The sequence below is a fragment of the Copidosoma floridanum genome, unplaced genomic scaffold (assembly GCF_036245765.1).
Source record: "Copidosoma floridanum isolate Cflo_tuat_1 unplaced genomic scaffold, Cflo_Japanese_pri ptg000004l, whole genome shotgun sequence".
NCBI lineage: Eukaryota > Metazoa > Arthropoda > Insecta > Hymenoptera > Encyrtidae > Copidosoma > Copidosoma floridanum.
Window position 1 is genome coordinate 31,325,773 of NW_028321881.1, and position 18,988 is coordinate 31,344,760.

Here is an 18,988-nt window from a genome sequence, read left to right on the forward strand (position 1 = left end):
GGTAAAAAATAATTAGATTCTTATCGCCATTGTAACAAACGAATAGTAGTACGCCATAAAATACAGGGTTGTGTAAAACTACTAATTTTATGATGTATTTTGCTGCAATGTTTATAAACAATGTCACAACTTTTGAAAAAAAATCTATCGCCGCCTCTGTTGGTCCTACAACAATTTTTTTTTTTTTTTATCGGCAGAAAGATTTTAGCAACGAGATGGAATTTAAAGCATTACTCAGTTTTGCAAAATTAATAAGGTTTTTTACAGTTGCTAAGGCTAAAAATAATGTTTAGTAAAAAATAGTCACCTAATATGAAAAAATCTTGATTTATAATATCAGATTTTAAAATATTTGATCTGAGCATCCAAATTTAATGGCAGTAGCGTCAGATTGCTGGAAAAATATTTTCAACACATTGAAATTAGCCATTTTTAAGGCGCAAATGGCATAGTTCAGTACCTACCGAGTAGATTAACTACTTCTACATGACTTTTAGTATATATATTGTTACGGGGTGCGCACGATGCGGATTTGCGAAACGGAAACTTCGACCTTGACCGGGCCTGTGTTGCCCGAACACCCTCGGTGACACTCCCTGTAAAATATATATGCGCGGGTCTCGTCGTCGAGTCGCCGGGCGCTGGGATCGGGTATCGCGGCTTCCGGTGTCGTCGCTTCTCACGACGACTTTATCGCAACACAAGGGAGGAATCAAGCACACAAAAAATAAACACTTGCGAGTGATATTGTATAAAGAAGAAATATATTCAGTAAAAAAATATTAAAATACAAAAAGTTCGTGGGTGTGGGTATGAGAGTGTGTGTGATCGCACGTCGAGCAATCGCGCTCGACGTGCTCGCAGTGTAAAATCGCGAACCGGGCAGATCTACGCGGGTTACTCGAAGGCCACTGTCCTTTACAAAAGTCTCCCTTCTGGCAGGTACTTACGGCGATCCGATTCGGAGCCCCTGCTCGGGTCAATAGGCGCCCCTGTTGACTCAACTAAGAACTGCTGTTCGTGGTTCGTAGTCTCGCTGACCTTTAGCTGGCTCACGAAAGCAGGGTCACAGCACCAGCACTACTCCAGGACGTCGTATCAAGGACAGCGCCGAGGACCGTCAAAAAACACACGGAAAACTCTGAACAAGACGCTTTCCCCTCTTTTCCCTTACCTCTTTTCTACCTAGTCCCTTTAACTCTTTTCCCTCTTTTTCCTGCTTCCGTACCTGACCTAGTCTACCTATGTGGCCTAACTGTGGGACACCGTTACAATATCCTATAAAAATTACAACAATAGTTGTTTAATAGAATCAATAATGTCTTTTTTTCGCGACTGCCATTCCAAATATTGTATACAACGCCTTTTTTTTAAAATTGGAAATAATAAAGTAAATAGTAACTACAAATTTTACGTTTAAAATTTTTTAATACAGTTTACAGTTTTTATAATACTTAATGAAAACTAATAATTGTGACTAATTTGTTAATAGTAAAAGATGCCAAGCAACTTAGCTGTTGATTTTTAAATATATTTTGTGAATCATTATTTTAAAGCGAAAAAAATCCAGGAATTCGGTGATTGGGATAGGATTTTATCATTTCTGCTAATCTGTACACTAAAAAAAACTCGGTATGATAGCTATTACTAAATAAGTAAATACTACATCGAATACGTTTCAGTATGTGACTCGGGCATCAGTGCAAGAGGTGCACCGTTCCAAGATAGCTACTGTCCCGTGAGCGTATATCATTACTATGAGCTATACATATCAGTATACCTAAATATACTGTATTATAGTGTAGTAGTAGTACGTATAGACTCCAGTATACACAGAATGGGGACAGTTTGTGCATCGGTTAGGTTGCCAGTACGCCTGTAGCATTTTGTACCCGTATTCTTTTTACTCATAAATGCTGCCTCTATTACAGTAATCTGCTAACGACTAAAAACAGTATATAAATGTTAATTTAAGATAGAATAGTATGGAAGAGGTTTATTTTCATATTCATACACATGTGAATTTAATAAATACATTCGTATTGACTTCAAAAAAATGCAAAAATATTGTTGACTGGATCATTTCATGACTAAAACTGATAAATCACTTTTTTAAGAATCATTTTAAATCTGTTTTACTTTTTATAAAAGTAAAATCTTTTGGAATAATTTTTCATAGAGATGCTTTGACGTGCTTTTCTAACATAAGTTTTCAGCATATCTTTATCGTTCTTATTGTGGCTCGAGTTGACTCGCTGAAGTGGAAAAATTTCTGTTGACTGCGTAAGGGAGTTGGGTCGCTCCCGCGGGAAGGTAAAAGAGAGCACGTATATGTGCATAAGGCACCGTGATAAAGTCTGCTGTACTAACCTAACCTAAAAACGTCCGCTCTCTTGATTACGGAAAATGCATTTGTATTAAACTCGCCAGGACTCGATAATGTATTAATAACATGTTTCAAAATAATTCCAGAATTTTCTTCAAGTGTGCTATAAATTTTCATTTTAATGGTGTAGCGTTGAAGTATAAAGTCTCAGGAAGGCTTATACCAAGTTTGAGATCATAATTTTTAGTAGAACGGCTTCTAGAAGTGATTTTGTGAAAATCCATCGTGCCACGTAAAAAGTCGAGCTGACAGCAGACAGTGTACTCGGTGCGTCTTTGTCTGCCGCATGAATGTAGCATACGAGCTGGAAACAAATTTGTTTACGTTTGTGCAAGTATCTCCATAACTGCAGACGCGATTTTGTTGAAACTTTGCACGTATACGAATGAAGTTGTCATAAATAACATATCAGTTTTTCAAAACATTCTCATCGCTGTGCCAAGAGTAATAGAAATTTTTTTACAACTTTTTTAATAACTTACATTTGAGCCCATGTAAAAAACGACGAGAAAGGGACACTTCATGAATTTTTTTCTCGAAATCTGTAGACGCGATTGTGTTCAAATTTGGTGACTACATCCACGCAATGTTTCTTTACAACATATATTTTTAAAATATTTTCATTGTTAAGTGAATTGCAACCCAACTCCCTTAATCATCATTAAATAACTTAAGCTTGGCATAATTTTCTATCAATTTTGTAACGATATAACTTTTTGGTGCTTTTTTTAATTCCACTCTGTCAGACGCACTTAAGTATTTGATCTTACATTTTTGAAGCGAAGCTTCTTATGAGACGTACTGGGGCTGAGAGTGAGCTGACAAAAAGTGACAGATTTAAAACGACCAACATGCTCCCCCCACTCCGCTCAGTACCGCAATAGCGGGACATGTGTATACATATATATAGCTTCTGCTGCTGCTGCAGTATTCGGAGTTGGTCGTATGAGCTCAGAAGCGGTCGAGTTTTGCCGTCTCGAAGGCCTTCTCTGATCTCTCACCGACTTTGTATTCGTATTACTACGTCGCACTGTATATACTTATGTGGCTGCATGTTCCATGTACATTGTTTACGCGCGCGCGCGCGTGTGTGTGTGTGTGTGTGTGTGTGTGTGTGTGTACAGTGCAGCTCGCCAGTTCTGATTAAGGAAGTTCACTCGCTAAAAAAATTAACGTCAATATATTGATAATACTTTTAACAGAGATAAATTAGTGTATGAAAAACCTTTGATTAAAGTTTCAAGTCCTTTTATAGATTATAAAGTAACATTTCGATAATTTTATTTTTAAACTTTTAACGTGCAGGCTTATGAGAATCAGTACTGTTCTGATACATAACCTGCAATACCTGGATAATCGACGTCAAGATTTGATTGGAAATTTTTCTGAAAATAGCTAAAAGCTTGGTGATTATGTAGCTATAGTCTCATCTTCATTCATGGCTTATGGAATGAGCAACAAATTCGTGAATAAAATGATTCTCTTTTGACAGCTGCTGTTAGTACGTCACGTTATATCTGTATACACAGTCATACAGGTTACAACACAGCTAATCTTATGCATCAAAAAGGTTGGGTACCAGTAAACTTCCTTAAGTTATTGTACTAAACTAATACTTTATATGTATTTTTTTTCTTTTATTCATTTTGTTTATTTTTTTCAATTTTATTGTTTATTTTCTTTTAGCAAACAATGTATACTTACATATTTGACATTGAATTGTTAAGATATTTGTCCCAGAAATATATGTGTGTAGGAGTTTGTGGGTGGGTGAAAGTGTGGGCGCTCGCTTATGCTTTGGCATGTATATGTATGTGTGTATCTACAGACATTATTGGTACAATCAATATCGGACAATGTGTCGCTGCCACATGTGTGAGGCAGCTTCGCTTCTGTCAGGGGTCCCGAGACCCCTCGGGCTTGGTTATTGCCTAGAGTCAGTTATGTACACTGAGAAAGAAGTGGGAGCGGTGATGTACCAGCGGTGGTGAGGTTATGCTCTCATAGTTGTAGGGCGTATGTAGCGCCACTTACGGTACAACAGGTATTCCACACTCGAAGGATCGCTTGTATCCTGCATGAGTGGGAGCTGTGGCGTCCCACTGGGTGGACAAAATCGCACCGTCAGTAAAATAGCCACATAGGAGACAGTTGCAGTCTCGCTAAGCAGAGATGAGTAGAGAGATTGCTAACGCCAATGCTACGGCGTGAGACAACTTTTTTCCACTGATCGGGGCGACCCGCCGCGGCCAGCCGTCGAACCAAGGCGCACATTTTTCGAGAGTGCGAGACTCGTATCGAAGAGCGTGCGCCTACAAGAAGAGAAGTGGATTCGCGTGGAAATGAGCATATAGGCGCACATTTTGGCGACACGTATAGAAGTAATAGAAGGGGTATACCGAATGTGTGCCTACGAGGAGAGGAGTGGAAATGTTGACTATAGCTATATATCTGAGCGCACAGCCAAAGCAAGCGACGACATGAGTTTTTCTCTTTTGACTGCAACCGAGTATATGCTATATATATTTAACTGACTCTTACTCTCTCGCTCTTGCTTGAATGATATCTATCAATCTTACATTCGATTAAATCGTGAAACTAAATGCTCATATAATTATATGCACAGAATTCGATATCAAAACATTTTTTTTTTTCCGTACGTTAATACTTAATTTGAAATCTAGTATTATTTTGAAAAAATGATCAGCTTAATTTTTTTAAGGATAACAGTTCAGCTATAACCACTGGTTAATTATTTTTCCTCATCATAATTGTTATGAACTGTAGGACAAGCCCCGGAGGTTATCGATGAACATATGTGACTTTAAGATCTTCTAACTTCGAAGTTTCGATAGCTAAGGTAGTAAGGGCTTATGCCACTACTATTCCCGTTTTGCTATCTGAGGATCGATTCCAACTGTCGGCAAATTTTTTTTTTTAACGTGATTCATCATTCTAGTTTATTTTCTTTTTATTTATGTTTTATTTATGTTTTATAAATAATATTAACAAACCCTTTTTTCCCTATACATCGAAATACATTTTTTTAATACTAATTATATTAAATAATTTCATAAGCTGATACTTATCGTTAGCATGGCCATTTCGGAATTTCATATAAATTCTTATAAATTATCGAAAATTATGTTCAAGGTTAAACTTTTACTTTTTTGAAATTCATAATGTAAGTGACAAGGGGTTGTAACTACCAGGTAAAAATTTTAAGTAACGTAACAGTTAACTTGATATATAAGATCTGTTTTTCATTACTGTTCAGATTTTTGTTGCATAATTTTCAAAGGTATTAAGTTTTGATACTTACATACGCTAATTAAAAGTTTGGTCTAGAACCAACATTATGTAATTGAAATTGAAATTACATATTTAATCAACACAATAAGTATAGCTGCTATACCTAAAATTTTTTTACAACAAAAGACGGAAAATAAATGTTTAGGGAGTTTTATGTAAGTTTTCTTGTGCCTCCGAAGATTATGATTATTGTATAGATAGATAAAAATATCGATCAGAACAGCTTAATCATTTCTTGGAAAAAAAAAATAAAAATTAATGAAAATTATGTATAAGGATTTTTTCTCTCTTACTTTCTTTGGAGTTTTAAATGTAAAAATTATACTCATATCCTAAGAAATTATTTTGTTGTTATAAAATTCCGAAATGGCCATGCTAACGATAAGTATCAGCTTATGAAATTATTTAATATAATTAGTATTAAAAAAATGTATTTCGATGTATAGGGAAAAAAGGGTTTGTTAATATTATTTATAAAATATAAATAAAACATAAATAAAAAGAAAATAAACTAGAATGATGAATCACGTTAAAAAAAAAAATTTGCCGACAGTTGGAATCGATCCTCAGATAGCAAAACGGGAATAGTAGTGGCATAAGCCCTTACTACCTTAGCTATCGAAACTTCGAAGTTAGAAGATCTTAAAGTCACATATGTTCATCGATAACCTCCGGGGCTTGTCCTACAGTTCATAACAATTATGATGAGGAAAAATAATTAACCAGTGGTTATAGCTGAACTGTTATCCTTAAAAAAATTAAGCTGATCATTTTTTCAAAATAATACTAGATTTCAAATTAAGTATTAACGTACGGAAAAAAAAAAATGTTTTGATATCGAATTCTGTGCATATAATTATATGAGCATTTAGTTTCACGATTTAATCGAATGTAAGATTGATAGATATCATTCAAGCAAGAGCGAGAGAGTAAGAGTCAGTTAAATATATATAGCATATACTCGGTTGCAGTCAAAAGAGAAAAACTCATGTCGTCGCTTGCTTTGGCTGTGCGCTCAGATATATAGCTATAGTCAACATTTCCACTCCTCTCCTCGTAGGCACATATTCGGTATACCCCTTCTATTACTTCTATACGTGTCGCCAAAATGTGCGCCTATATGCTCATTTCCACGCGAATCCACTTCTCTTCTTGTAGGCGCACGCTCTTCGATACGAGTCTCGCACTCTCGAAAAATGTGCGCCTTGGTTCGACGGCTGGCCGCGGCGGGTCGCCCCGATCAGTGGAAAAAAGTTGTCTCACGCCGTAGCATTGGCGTTAGCAATCTCTCTACTCATCTCTGCGCTAAGTGAGATTGTGTATGCACCGCAAGGGGGGCTCTAGTCTCTCGCTGTGGGACAGCAGCTGACCCACTCGAGCGGAGATAAGTAGCCCTACTGTTTGGTAAAGCAGAGCTCTTTCGAAAGAGTTCTGCTCTCCCACTTCTTTCTCAGTGTAGTTCGTGGCTTCACAATTATGATCCTATTTGAAATATCAATATAAATTAGCAGTATTAGAAGCATTTTTATTAATTTTTATTAAGCGTATAGAAGATAGCAGTTTTAACTTGGAAACCTTTCAATACTTTTTTCCTTATAACTATTAGGCACGCCTAAGAAGCATTCAGTGTTTAGTTAAAAGCTTCTTTTTATTAAAGAGCAAGGTTAAAATTTTATTTGGTAAGCTTTACTGAGTGCAAAAATACTTGCCAATTATACTTTTTTTATGCATCATGAGTACCACACATTAATTGCCTTTGTTAAATATGCCGTTTTGAGATCATGGAGCAATAGCGCTAGATGCTGATGAATGTTGATCACAGTACACCGTATGGTGAAAAACATTTAAAAATTAGCACTAATAGAAAAAGTGATAAAGTGGAACGAGCTGGAGATAATGAGGAAGTTGAAAAAAATTACTGAAGTGTAGTAGGTGTTAACAAGACGAGACCACCGCTAAGTTCCACGATTACGAATAACAAAGGATTAGGGAGAAAGGCTCAAACAACAGTCATAGAGAGTTTCGGAAAAAAGTCGAGATTTTACAACAATGAAAGTATTGTAAGGTATTCGGGTTTCGAAGTGTCAAAAGAAAGCTATTAATGTGATAAAAAAGGTTAAATCGGAACTAAAAAATTTAAGCCGGATAAACATTTAATATGAAAAAAATAAAATTGAAAAATTCAAGGGAGTATTTTAAGACCATGATTTGGCCACGGTAGCACAATGGCTTAAGCTGCGGTTATTATAGCTCGGGGGCTTGGTAATACTCATAAAAAAAAATAACTGCAATTGTTACCATGAAAACAACTGTGAAAAGTGTGACACTGCGACAGTCACTATAATTTTTACCATAGTTTAGGGGTAATATATATCTCAGTTAAATTTATCTTGAAATGAATATAATTGTTACGATGAAGCAACTGTCAGCTTCATCCATCTAATAAAGTGAAGCTAGAATCACGTGGTACGGAGAAGGCCAGAGCAGAAGTTTGCTGCAGCTGCTTAACCTGCCAATCGCCACGTCTTACGTTGTTATATTAATAACCAGTGTTGATAATCAATAATCTGTGGGAAAATCATTACCACACGTTGGTACCACTTACTTACGTGTTTAGATTTATCGTTGCAATGTATATTTTATTTTAGATAAGCGCCAGTTCAAGTATTTTATTCAATATAAAATAGCATTAATGGTGTTTGATTTTTATTTAGTAGGTTGCAAATGACGCTTGTTTTATGATGTAATAGCCTTACCTTATCAGTTGATTAAAAATTACAGTTGCTTCACGGTAAAATTTGTAGTCATTTCAAGACAAATTTTACTGGGATGGAAATAACCCCTACTAAAACTACGATAAAAATTGTATAGTAACTGTCACAGTGCCACACTTCCACAGTGACTTTCTCGGTAGAAATTACGGTTATTTTTTTCTCCGTGTATATTTTCATGAGTTCGAGACCCAGTCTTTACTCGCTTAGCTCGCATCTCTAGGAATACTAGTTTTTCATGTGCGCATGTCCAACTGTGGTCCGTTGGTTTAGAAGCCATGTAAAATATTGGTCCCCGTTGCTGTGTAAGTAATGAATTTATAATAAATCTAAGGCGTTTTTTTACTACGCCAATGACGATAGCAAACATATACATAGAAACACAGCAGTGAAAGTGAAAAATTTCTAATAAAATTTACCTTTTAATGAAAATAAAAGGTTCGGTAAGTTTAGAAGTATACAATTAACATTTTTTAAAGAATTTCTGAAGCCTTTGTACGGTGGCAATGAATTGTATGCTTTTTAATGAATCATAATCATATGTATATTATTACTATCAATATTATGTATGTAAATTATTATCATTATTATCATTATTATTATTATTATTATTAATATTATTATTATTATTATATGAATATATAGTAGCCTTGAAAATATCTAAAAGCAAAAAAAAAAAATATATATATAATCAACTTTTGTTTCATATTTGGCGCTGCATACTTATTGTGTAAAACTCGTAACAATAAACTGACATGTATTTATGCATTAACAAAATCAAACTAATTGGAAAGAGTAACTCCTTCGGGACTTCTATTGACGCATTTTTTGATATCTTCAACATTATTTAGGGTTTACATCCACAATAAAACACCACTTGGTTTTTCATGAGCAAAATTTTTTTTTTTATGTACTAGTCTCGGTTGTTAGTTAGTCAAGTGGTTCAGGAGAAACCTGGTGCATATCCATCTTTTAACAGCACAAAAGTAAATAAACTTTCATGTTATTTTTTAAGTGGCGAAGCTTGGAGCAAAGCATCAAGGAATTTCACAAAGGAGGAATTAATACCAGCCTCTGCAATTACCAGGCCAACGACAAGTCAAACGATGAATAAAAATATAGACAGACACTTTTTTAAAACGTCAAGTGAGGCAGAGGAGACTCAAAGAAATTCTCACACAAGGAAAAAAAATTGACACTAGATATCTACATGCGAACAGCTCTTATTTTAGAGTTTTTCTTTTTATTTATTGTTTAGTGTATTCATAGTTATTATTGTAATATTAGCTAGTTTTGAATCGAACAACTATATCTTTTATTTAGGGTTTCCATCCACAATGAAACACCACTTGGTTTTCTTGAGCAAAAATTTTATTTATGTACTAGTCAATATTTCGTCTCGCCATGGAGATTTTTTCAAGACTCACTTTTTTACGTAAAAACCTCACGCACTATAGACCAACAGTTTTATTTTATACAGAAAGCATGTTATAAATATAGGAGAGAACTTTTTCGATCATAAACTGTATGTAGACTGTTTACAATATACGTGGTCTTCATGCACATGTACACGTTAGCGGTCAAGTTTAATTATTTAGCTATTAGTGGAACTGTGTATAAATGTGTGAGCGTCAAAAATGTATACAAAAGTGATAAACAAAATTATAAAATAATATAACGCAAGAGCTTAAAAGTATAAAGGCATACTATTTGCAGTATCATGTTTTAGTCTCAGTTGAGTTAGCATACAGTAAACATGAGCTTTGTGGAACACAATATTAAAGTTCTTGTCGCGAATTTTGACGAAATCGTTAAGTAAAGCAAGAAAATAAAATTCTATGGTGATTTGTTACACGATACGATAAGAAATATTCTTTGCATTTCGTCAAATTATAGAAAAACTTAAAGCTCGCTTATTGCATAACAGCTGCTTGAGGAAGACGAAGTTATAAAAAAAATGGAATTAAGTGTTTAATTGTTCGTAAATATTGTGACAGTAAAAATTATGCAAATATAAACAAGCAGCTAAATTCATGCTAATTACTTCGTCTTGCATGTAAGGTACGACTAATCTACGATTTGCCAGAGTAAACGTGTTATTCAAACTACAGAATTCAATTTTAATATTGTTTCGTTATTACATCTGAGTTTTAATATCAAAATTCTAACTTTGAATTTAAATTACTAAACTTATATGCTGCTAAACGCTTTTTCAGCTATTTTGAAATATTTTTCGTTATTAACTGTATTATAACAATACTGTAGATGAAATTTGTCAATACAAAGAAGTGTATTTGTAGAAGATGTATAATTTTTGTATTAAACATTTCGGAAAAAAAATGTGATGCACAAAAATAAAATTTAACACAATTGTTTAGCCATTTTGAAATGATTTGTGCTGAATAAATCGTTAAGAAATCACTACATATAAAAAATTACAAGACAAAAATGTTGTTTTAATTAGCTCTATAAATTTTGTACTTGGCACTTTGCTGTAGAATTTAAAATTTTTTTTCGCCTGTGACAACAGTTACTTATCGCTGAATACTTTTTTTTCCTATCTACGAGCGATGCACTAAAAATGCTGTCAAAATTTTTCTCTTTGATAAAACTTATCCAGATTGAAACTGTTTACTAAGATATTCAACCCGCACCTATCAATAAAATTTTAGCTCATTTGGATCATACTTACTTGAGTTGCTTAAAAAACTTGATAACGTGTATACATACATCGATACATACACTGTGTGACCAACTCTATCACCCTCATATTAGGATTAAAATTTTTTTATATTAAGAATGGGTGATTTGTGAGTAGTTACACTTTTTGCTCTTTTTATTTCGACAAAATTAAAGTACTTCCATACATTGATTGTGACTAAAAAAACAACTACATCTGTTAGTAAAGGTGAGGATGAGAATGTTATAGTGATGTATATGTATAGACGTGGTAGAAGATAATTCTGATTATGTTTTATACTCAGGCATAGATTATATTACTGGAAGTGACAGTAATTACCTTCTGACACTATAAAAACGAAGTAAAATAACCGTAATTATTTGGACGTCTATTTTACACAGTATAATCAATATTTAGACATGTTTTTTCTAGATTTACGTACTATTCAATCAAATTTTGTTTAAAACATGTATTAATTCATAATAAAATGGTACCATAAAATAATATGTATTTTATCTAGCGAGCAGACGCCTAAATAAATGCAATTTACCGTTCAAAGAATGGTGTAGCAGGTCAAAGTGTTCAAGTATAATATTTATAATTATGATTATTGATAGCGTATGTAAAAATTAACAACTTAAATAAATCAACAAGAAATACCCTGTAGAAGTAGAAAATTTGTTTTAAGTTCAGAACAACTGTTAAAAAATGAACATTCATTTTAAACACTCAATTGTTCACAACTATTGTTAAAAGCAAGTTATTGTGAAAACTTTTTTTAGAATTTGTTTAAAAAATATTCTTTATTGAATTGAAACAGGCGAGTTTTAAAAATTTAATCTAGCGGTACAGTGAGGTTCAGGACAGCCAAATGAATTCTAAAGTTAACAATCGTTTTGTTATATCATTTTCAATATTATACATAAATCATTAAACGTGGCTAGACTTACCTAAGTATCGAATTCTAATTTTTAAGAAATTTTTATGTAAAATGTTAAAGTCAACAATGTTACAACATTGACATTTTCAATCGAAATTCCCGCATTTTTTTGTATTATAATTTTGCAAAAAATAGGTTTCAAACTATTTATCAGCACCGATTAATAAATCTGATCATGAAATAACAAACAAATTATCTTAGCTATTTTTTCAATACGATTTCCTTAAAAATAGTTGTAAGCAAAATTTGAAGAAAGAATCCAGTCGATTTTTACTATTTGTATCACTACAGAAAAAGCCAGCGCGATTATGCACCAAAACTATTTTTTATGTACTCTGATCACAATACGAAGCGATTCCAGCAGTTTTTGTCGTAGCTGTCGAAGATTTCTTATCAATCATTTTTCAAGGATTTATCTACCCGTCCATAGTACAAAACATGTAAAAAAAAAAAAAAAAACAAAGAAACACAACACACATTAAATTTAATTTGAATTGCTTTAGAACCTCTTATAGATTTGTAAGCTGGTGTGTGTCGTAATGCGATTTCTGGGGTTGCTGAATCAAGAAATAGGCACTTTATCCAATTTCATATAATTCATGAGTTTTCGACGGCTAATAACTTCAAGGTTTATCTGTTTTTGAAATAGAAAATTAAAATCAAATTTTTTTTATAATTCATCTTTTTACCTCGATTCAATATTTAATCAATATTTACTACCTGGTGTATACCATTTGAAAAGAAGAATAAGCAAATTAGGTTCTGAAACAACGGAAAAATATTGTAACACATTAAGCCGTAATACGCAGTATAACAATTACAAAAATACAAAAAATGTTTTTAAAAAGACCTGTACAGTATATTAAAGTAAATAATAAATTTACGTTTCTTATGTTTTTCAGGAAGTACAGTTGATGGGACACTTGTTACTTCAATAGACATTAATACAATTGCTAATAAAGTTTACAAATACAATTTTCCCAAAACGGCCAATTGCAGTCGAAACATCGAGTCTCTATCCATCGAAGAAATTTCGAAACTAGACATTGATTGCATCCTTATGAGTCCACCATGTCAACCATTTACAAGAATTGGTTTAAAAAAGGATTCAAGTGACAATAGATGCATGTCTTTTTTGCATTTACTAACAGTCATTCCAAGTTTAAAAAACTTAAAATATATACTTCTAGAAAATGTAAAAGGGTTTGAAACATCACAGTCGAGATATGAGCTACTATCATGTCTAGAAAAAGCTAGATTTAATTATCAGGAATTTATTTTAAGTCCATGTCAGTTCGGTATTCCTAATTCAAGACACAGATACTATCTTATGGCAAAAAAAAAAGATTTAGGATTTATCTTTGATAATAATGGGTTGTTAACAGCTTTTCCTGATAGAGTTTTAAAAGTTATCCCTAAAAAATTGTACAAGTTGTTACCAGTGGAAAAAAGAACTTTTAATTTAAGTCATACAGTAGCCTGTTACAAAATTAAGAATATTTTAGAAGAAAATGTAGATGATAAATACTTAATTCCAGAAAAAATTCTTTCTAAACATGGACATCTTTTAGACATAAGAACACCTGAATCTAGAGGCTCTTGCTGTTTTACAAAAGCTTATAAACATTATGTTGAAGGAACTGGATCAGTTATATCGCCTTACTTAGATACCAAAATGAAAGAAAGTCTTAAACTATATGATAATAAAGAAAAACTTCAATATTTAGTTAATCTGAAATTACGTTATTTTACACCAAGAGAAATATCACGAATCATGTGTTTTCCAGAAAATTTTAAATTTCCGAATGAATTGACTGATAAACAAAAATATAGGTTATTAGGCAATTCAATAAATATTTACGTTGTCAGTCAGTTGATATATTTATTGAATTATGAAGATAATGTGTCTCAAATTACTTGTTTTTAAATTTTACAAATTGTATTATTGTAAACTGAAAGTCATTTTGGCATAAATAAAGTACACACGGTTAAGTAAAATCTTATTAACATAGGACTTGTATTATTTATGAGCAAATAAAATTATTAATAAAAACCGATCTTTCAATCGGTAACTTTACAAAATTTGCAATTCATGAGGAATCACCATTTCTCTTTCAGCTGCAAACTTCTTGAGAGCCATGTACTTAGAATGTACAGTATCAATTTCTTTTCTTGATCTAACATTATCTTCTTGCATCCTTTCAAGTTCTTTATATTCTCCAGACTTCTCTGACTCAAGCTCGTCCTTTTGTTCAATTCTCTTAATACGACAGCTAGCAGCATATCCACGGTTTTTTAGTGTACGCCTACGCTGTTTCATACGAACTATCTCTTCGCGACACAGGCCTCGCATTTTTAACTGACGATTTAAATCTCTTACAGAAATAGTTACAAGATCATCATCACTTATGTCCAAGCATGGTCCTGGAGACAAGGGATCCTGTAAAACAAATATCTTTTATTGCAATAATTAATACATTTACGAAAATTTCTTTTAGTCTGCCAACTGATGACAATTACATACATTAACACGAAGGTAATATAAAATGAATTCTCAAGTTTTTTTGATTAACTTAAAGCAAATACAATGGGCTTAGAGTGCATAAATATAAACTGAAGAATACGGGATATATTGCAGACTCAGACTTTTATGGAGCGAATCTAGAGTATGCAATCTCATTATTTTTCTTATCAACTACAATTACACTATACGTAGGTTAATTGTCATAAGTAGTTGTTGCAACACTTAGACTCATCACAACTTTCCTTAACCACCTGGATAGGAAGTTTCAATGACAAGCTGAGGTAAGGTATGCCAGGGTGGTTGACATTTCCTTACCACCCCTGGTATTTCCTTATGACCACTACCCTAAAATTCCTTTTCTATCTTAGTGGGATATATTTTTTACATGGTTTATAGTCATGGTTTTTTTCAATAAAGAGGTTCCCTGTAATTTTTTTTTATATTTAACTTTTCGATGAAATCTAAATAAACATGATAAATAAAGATAAGGTGTGAATTTAAGGTAAGTAACAACGGAGGTTAGTGTACATATCAATTTATTTTAGAATTAAAAGCTTCTGCAAGTGCTCTTGTATGAAATAATAAAATGCTCTATACAAAATCACATACATATTTTTTTGATAAATACTCATACTTTGCAGTACATATTGAAACGACTTTTTTCATACACACTCTCTACAACTCTATCATTCATATCTCTTATAATTTGTTTTAAAAAATCAGGTTTATAATAATTGAATCGTGCTTCATGCATACTATCATCTTTTTTTAAAATATGATCCATAAATTTTTGCGTAACAGTGGGCATAAAACCTGACAAATCACTCAATACAAGTAAATTATAATCCATGCGTCTTATAATGAATTCGTTTAAAAAAAATTTACTCATTCCAGTATCAAACTACGACGATGCTGCTTCACGACGCTGCCACTTGCTCATTATTTACGTCTCTTTTCAAGCTCAATATAGCCTAACAGTTATTGCTTATAGCAAACTTCAGGGACCAGTTGGGGCCATAAATCTCTACATCCTGCAAGTTACTATCGTTCATGGTAAAATACTTCTAAATGTTTGTAAACGTAAATTTAAATTCGCTTCAATCTGAAATTTTGAAAGGAATTCTTTAAAAATCTATACTTTACGAAACTACAGGTTTCCAATGGTTTTCGAGCCATTTTTTATATTACAGGCCAACCATGGCTTTTTCAACACATGAATTATTTAAGCCTAGGAAGGGTGACTGTAGATGCTGCTTTACGCTTTAGAGATTGATTGCTACAGACTTCCTCACTCTTTTTTCTGAAAGTCCATTTTTCTGTTTAACTGTATTACGTTACGGGTGTTACGATTAAGGAGGCTCCCTTGTGATGGTTCCCGAACCAAGACCAGATGAATTAAATAGTTAAAAATGTGCTGAATCTAATGGTATAATTATTTATATCGCTTACCCTGAGAAATTTCGAAATATTATTCATTTAATGTAGCGGTTTCTAACACCTATTCTTGTGGTAGAGCTCGCACACGCGATGAAAACAACTTAACAACTCGAATAAATCAACGGTTTCCGTAATAAGAGTGCACATATTTTGTAGAAAAAAACCTCTTTCAAATGACGCCTAGCAAAGCAAGTGTTACGCTGGAAAATTTCGAGATATTCTATATATCTTATAAGTTAAGTCATTTTATTTACACAGGTTAGTATGTTCCTTTGCATCAGTGATGCCAACTAGACCTGAGTTAGTGAGCAAATTTGAGACCTACGACGTGGGTTGGCATTTCTGCACGAGAGAGCCTCCTTAAACAGAGACTAACGATTAACCTGGTTTTTTTTATTAATTACAGCTCGAAAGAGAGAGGGTGAAACACATTTAAGACGCGGTTTAGCACAAAAAATTGCTTTGACAACACACCAAGCACAGCGTTAGTTCAAACAAGTATAATCATATATAGTGCGCTAGTGAGAACGCTAAGGGTGGATTTTTTTTTAAACTGTAAGCATTCAGTGGTATGATCGCAAAACGCTCACATTGTTTATTCTTAAAATGAATAAAAACATTCGCCACTACACTTTTAGGAGTACGCAAGCTACAGCTGGATACACTTATCTTACAGACATTTTACAGCAACTAATTTTCAAACATTTATTAGACAATTAGTGCCAACCGAGACTAAGCTTTTCAATTTTTTTTTTTTTTTTTTTTTTTTTTTTTTTATACTTCAATAGACTGAAAAGTCTGGAAAGTTTAGTGTTTTTTTCAAATAATCAGAAAAATCATCGAAAACCTATTCAAATAATACAGACCACATACGTTTGAAGGTGTTATATGTAACGGTTTGATATTTGTTAATTCCAACGCAGTTTCTTGTAATTAACAATAAGGATACAAGAAACTTTAGAGAAGGAAGACCATCCCGTCAATCTAGAAGCCCAGCTGCAGGAGGAGTTTTAGTGAGAAGTCGCGACAGATAAAGTACGGTAACAAATATAAGAGCCAGGGCTTCCCATCCGTTCGACGTGTAAATGTTCACACCATGAATATTAAGACAGTCATATTATCAATTCCTAGGGTTATTAGATGGGTTGGTAGATTATGCTACATGATCAGATACCAAGAATAATAGATATATCGAATGATACTGAAGTAGAAAATATAAATATATACATGCAGTCATGATTTTAACCGTGTAGTTTACTGATTATTTATAGAGGTGTATATAATTTACATGCCACTAGCAGCCCGCGACCATAAAAAGGCCAAATAAGGCTGTATTAATTTTGAGAAAAGCATAGTTTCTTTAAAAAAAAGGTAAGACGTATCGCCTCGTTTCCCATAAATAAGAAGATGCTCCGAACAACGATAAACTTTTAGAAGTTTTTGTGTGAATTCATCAGTGGCATAACAAGCAATATTTGTGATTCGTATGTATCATCAAATTTATAGGCTCATATATAGATGGAAATACTGTTCCTAGCACCTTTAGCCCATTCATGTCCTTTCATGATGGTAAATAATTTTTTAATGGGATATTGAACAGTTGAAAGATGTAAATTTGACAAAATTTCAAACTATTTGCAAGGAAGAAAAAAATCTTTTTCCGGGTGTGGATCAAACATACAACCTTCTGTACTCTAGACAGCTGCTTTACCGCTTGAGCTACCGAGGAGTCGTGCACTCTCATACACTGTAGGTTCTGATAGATTTCATTCTTGGTTTTGAGCTATTTCAACCATAGCTCAAAATTCTTATATTAATAAGGTATTTTTTTTCCATTCTTGCGAATAGTTTGAAATTTTGTTAAACTTACATCTTTTAACTTTTTAACATCCAATTAAAAAATTATTTACCATCATGAAAGGACATGAATGGGTTAAGAGTGCTTGGAACAGTACCTCTATCTATATATGAGCCTATAAATTTGATGATACACACGTTTCATAGATATTGATAGTCATACCAACGATAAAGTCACACAAAATTTCTAATATCTAAATTTATCTACAACTGAGAAAATCATTCTCTAATCGCACTTTGTTAAGAAATGATAAACTTTGTTTAAAAACAAAGAAATAAAATAGACACTAACAAAAACGATGCAAAAGTAATAAAAAATTAATATACAAACGGTCCGGTGACATTATAATCACTTAAGTAGAGAAAGACTTTCCAAGCACGTACGTGGCACACAGAGTTGTTGAAGTTGTCTGTGGTTCTCGCTGTATAATATTATCGAAAACGAAGTGCAGAAGTTTTCAAACGAATTTGGAATTGAATATATTAAGTGTTAACTCGCGTGATATCCACTGAATTACAGGGATAATTAGAAGAATTGCGATGATGTAGATGACTATTAACTTCTGCATCTTGCTCCAGGTTAAATTTAATGATATAAAAATAAACAACTTGGCAAAAAGGGGACCACATACTTTATTTTAGAAAATGAAGTTTCATCGAACCACGTCGACCTCTTCAGAAACCTACCAAGTATTAACAAAAAATATTACTTATAATATTAAGCTGTGCAAATCAAAACAAAATCATAGAGACTTGTACACGAATATACATACCTCCTCGCCTACTTAATGATGATAACATAGTTATATAATTACTAACAAATAAAATTTATAACGTGAGGACATTGTATAGTAAAAATAATTAAAAGTCGTCAGAAAATCCTTTGTAAAATTGTGGTTGCAACAAATGATCCACAAATCTGACCGCAAATAACAAGGTCCATACAAGAACCGTCTATAAGTGAAAGATCAAAGGGTCACTAAATATACAACTATAGAGCTCTCGTACGTACACACACTGCAAGATTTTCAGCCAGTGACTAAGGTTTCAGCCTAAGACTAAGGGAGAACTGTAAGTATCA

The 18,988-nt window shown here is 33.0% G+C and overlaps 2 protein-coding genes across 2 annotated transcripts in view; one reads left to right on the forward strand and one right to left on the reverse strand.

Moving 5' to 3' along the window:
- The window catches only part of Mt2 (tRNA (cytosine(38)-C(5))-methyltransferase), a 54,816-nt gene extending 40,705 nt beyond the window's left edge, over positions 1–14,111 (forward strand). The window contains exon 2 of the mRNA XM_089595609.1: positions 12,992–14,111. Within this exon, the coding sequence (XP_089451735.1) occupies positions 12,992–14,016 (1,025 nt within the window). The 3' untranslated portion in view covers positions 14,017–14,111. The remainder of the gene's footprint in view (positions 1–12,991) is intronic.
- The window catches only part of maf-S (MAF bZIP transcription factor K), a 113,089-nt gene continuing 108,178 nt past the window's right edge, over positions 14,078–18,988 (reverse strand). The window contains exon 2 of the mRNA XM_014360447.2: positions 14,078–14,529. Coding sequence (XP_014215933.1) covers positions 14,164–14,529 — 366 coding nt within the window. The 3' untranslated portion in view covers positions 14,078–14,163. The remainder of the gene's footprint in view (positions 14,530–18,988) is intronic.